Below are 2,672 nucleotides of genomic sequence, written 5' to 3'. Positions count from 1 at the left end.
CTGAAGAGTTTGGGAACAGCAACTCCGTCACCAAGTGGTCAGCCATGTAAACTGATGGAGAGGGGCCAGCAGATGCTGAAGAGCATAGGTCAAAGAGGTCACCGACTTTCTGCACAGCCAAGTTGCTACAGAGCTCCAACCACCATATGACCTTCAGATCAGCCCAAGTAGAGTCCGCAGAGAGCTTCATGGAATGGGTTTCCAAGTGTTGGATGCAGTGGTGTAAAGCATGCTGCCACTGGACTCCAGAGCAGTGGAGACGCTCTCTCTGGAGGGATGAATCACGCTTTTGCACCTGGAAATCTGATGGATGAGTCTGGGTTTGGAGGCTGCAGGAGAACGGTACATTTCAGACTGCAATGTGTGAAATCTGGTGGAGGAGGAATTATGGTGTGGGCTTATTTTTCAAGAACTTTAAATGCTTCAGGATACTAAAACATTTTGGATAATTCCATGTTCTTGTGGGAACAGTTTGGAGCGGGCCCTTCCTCTTCCAACATGACTGTGGACCACAGCATCAAACAAGGTCCATAAAGAGATGGAGGACAGAGTCTGGTGTGGATGAACTGGACTGGCCTGCACAGAGTCCTGACCTGAACCCCATAGAACACCTTTGGGATGAATTAGAGTGGAGACTGAGAGCCAGACCTTCTCCACCAATATCAGTGTGTGACCTGACCAATGAGCTTTTGGAAGAATGGTCAGAAATTCCTATAAACGCACCCCTCAACCTTGTGGACAGTCTATCCAGAAGAGTTGAAGCTGGAAACCCCACATCATATTAAACTCTTTGGGTTAGGAATGGCATGGCACTTCAGTTCATATGTGAGTCAAAGAGACAATACTGCTGGTAATAGAGTGTATATAACATGTTTCTGTAGAATAAACATCAAGATGTCTTTACTTTCCTACTGTAATCATGACATTTACAGTTTAAATTCAGACTTCAACTAGTTTAGCAAACATGAACAACATTTATGATCGAAAGATGAGGAATGGTGCTCATCTTTCAAGAGGAAAAAATAACTCCCTCTAGTGGAGACTTGGTTGGTCTTCTCATAAAGTTAAAGCTTAGTTTTGTTTTTGATCAAAGGGTTCTAAACTATAGTGAAACAAAAAATGTAATTGGTTTGAGTAGTTGAACTATTAGCCTTTACTGTAAATGACTTGAATTAAATTTCCTTATTACTTTAAAAACATATGTGTCAAGTAAAAAAAGACTGATCAGGATACATTTATAAATCTCTTAAGACATTTTCAAACACGTCTAAAACATACCTGCAATTAATATTTTGAAAATAGTTTTACTACAAAGCTTTAACATGCCACTTTCAATCTTTATAACTCTCGTTCAAATTACATTTTTAGAGGATTTTGAAATTATTTTATTCTGCAAAAGGGCTTCTTAGAACAAAGCAAGACAACAACTGTTATATGAGTCAATGTTTTTATTTATTAAAAATGTTCTTTACAGATAACTGATAATTAAATAAAAAAATACAAATGAATATTGGAAAAAATGCTTGTAATAAAATATTTCAGAAGTTACTTTAAATGATAAGTTTTTATTGCATGGTGTTTGTCTGATCATCAAATGATCTAAAACTGGTGTAAAGAGACTTGTGGGCGTGTGGAGCCCATCAGTCAGGGATCAGTGACTCTTATCTGCTGCAGCACAGACTGTCTGTGAGTGCGGCTCATGTTGTGTAACTGTTGTCTCGCTGCCAGCTGTCTGCTGGTGTGCATTCTCTTGTTTCTTTCCCGTGTGGTGGGACAGGTCTCTGCAGGTGCTCAACGTTACCCATGGGATCATTTCTACTTTTTCCTCCTTACACAGGTTTTTCTGGACCATCTGCTGTTCTATTAATATTTTCAAACCATGTTTTGTTCTATTTTTACTTATTTTTTTTTCTTTGTGAGATGACTACAAAATGACAAAATAATTTATACAATTACTTTTTTTTCTTTCACACATTAAGACATTTTTAAGAATCCATGTAATGGATTTTCTTTAATATCTCCTAGATCAATTAGTGCCAGTTTTACACTTATTACACATTATTTTCTCCAATTTTGTGATTGGGTTTTTTAAGTTAATGTTGAATTTAGAGTGTCACAGAAATGCTTAAACAGATTCACGTTTCTAGTGAGCTGTAGCATTTGCACATTTTTTCTGGCTGTGGGATTGATGTGTAACTGAAGTCCTGGATGCCGATCGTCTTTCAGAAAACATGTGGTCTGTGTACGGCCCTAAAGACATGCTGGTTGAAAACAGGAGGGTCTCGTCTGTTGGGGCCAGCGATCCCAGCCAGGACATCTACATGCCTTACGTTGTCAACGACATTACCACTTTCTTCACGCTGCTCGTTGGTATCTACTTCCCCTCCGTCACTGGTAAGGCCGCAGCAGACACATTACTGCTACATTACACTAATTACTGCAACAAAACAAACATTACTGTTTCATAACACACATTACTGTTTCATAACACACATTACTGCTTCATAACACACATCACTGCTTCATAACCACATCACTGCTTCATAACACACATCACTGCTTCATAACACACATCACTGCTTCATAACACACATCACTGCTTCATAACACACAGTACTGTTTCATAACACACAGTACTGTTTCATAACACACAGTACTGTTTCATAACACAC

General features: G+C 39.0%; 1 protein-coding gene across 6 annotated transcripts in view; it reads left to right on the top strand.

Annotated features, from left to right (window-relative positions):
• LOC112151081 (solute carrier family 12 member 7) overlaps positions 1 to 2,672 on the top strand; it is a 49,350-nt gene that overhangs the window by 33,105 nt on the left and 13,573 nt on the right. For all 6 annotated transcript variants that reach the window (XM_024279733.2, XM_024279735.2, XM_036217517.1 and 3 more), the window contains exon 9: positions 2,227 to 2,394. In XM_024279733.2, coding sequence (XP_024135501.1) covers positions 2,227 to 2,394 — 168 coding nt within the window. The remainder of the gene's footprint in view (positions 1 to 2,226; positions 2,395 to 2,672) is intronic.

This window comes from Oryzias melastigma, linkage group LG20 (assembly GCF_002922805.2).
Source record: "Oryzias melastigma strain HK-1 linkage group LG20, ASM292280v2, whole genome shotgun sequence".
Lineage (NCBI taxonomy): Eukaryota > Metazoa > Chordata > Actinopteri > Beloniformes > Adrianichthyidae > Oryzias > Oryzias melastigma.
Note: the sequence above shows the minus strand (reverse complement) of the source record. Positions and strands in the feature narration are given on the sequence as shown.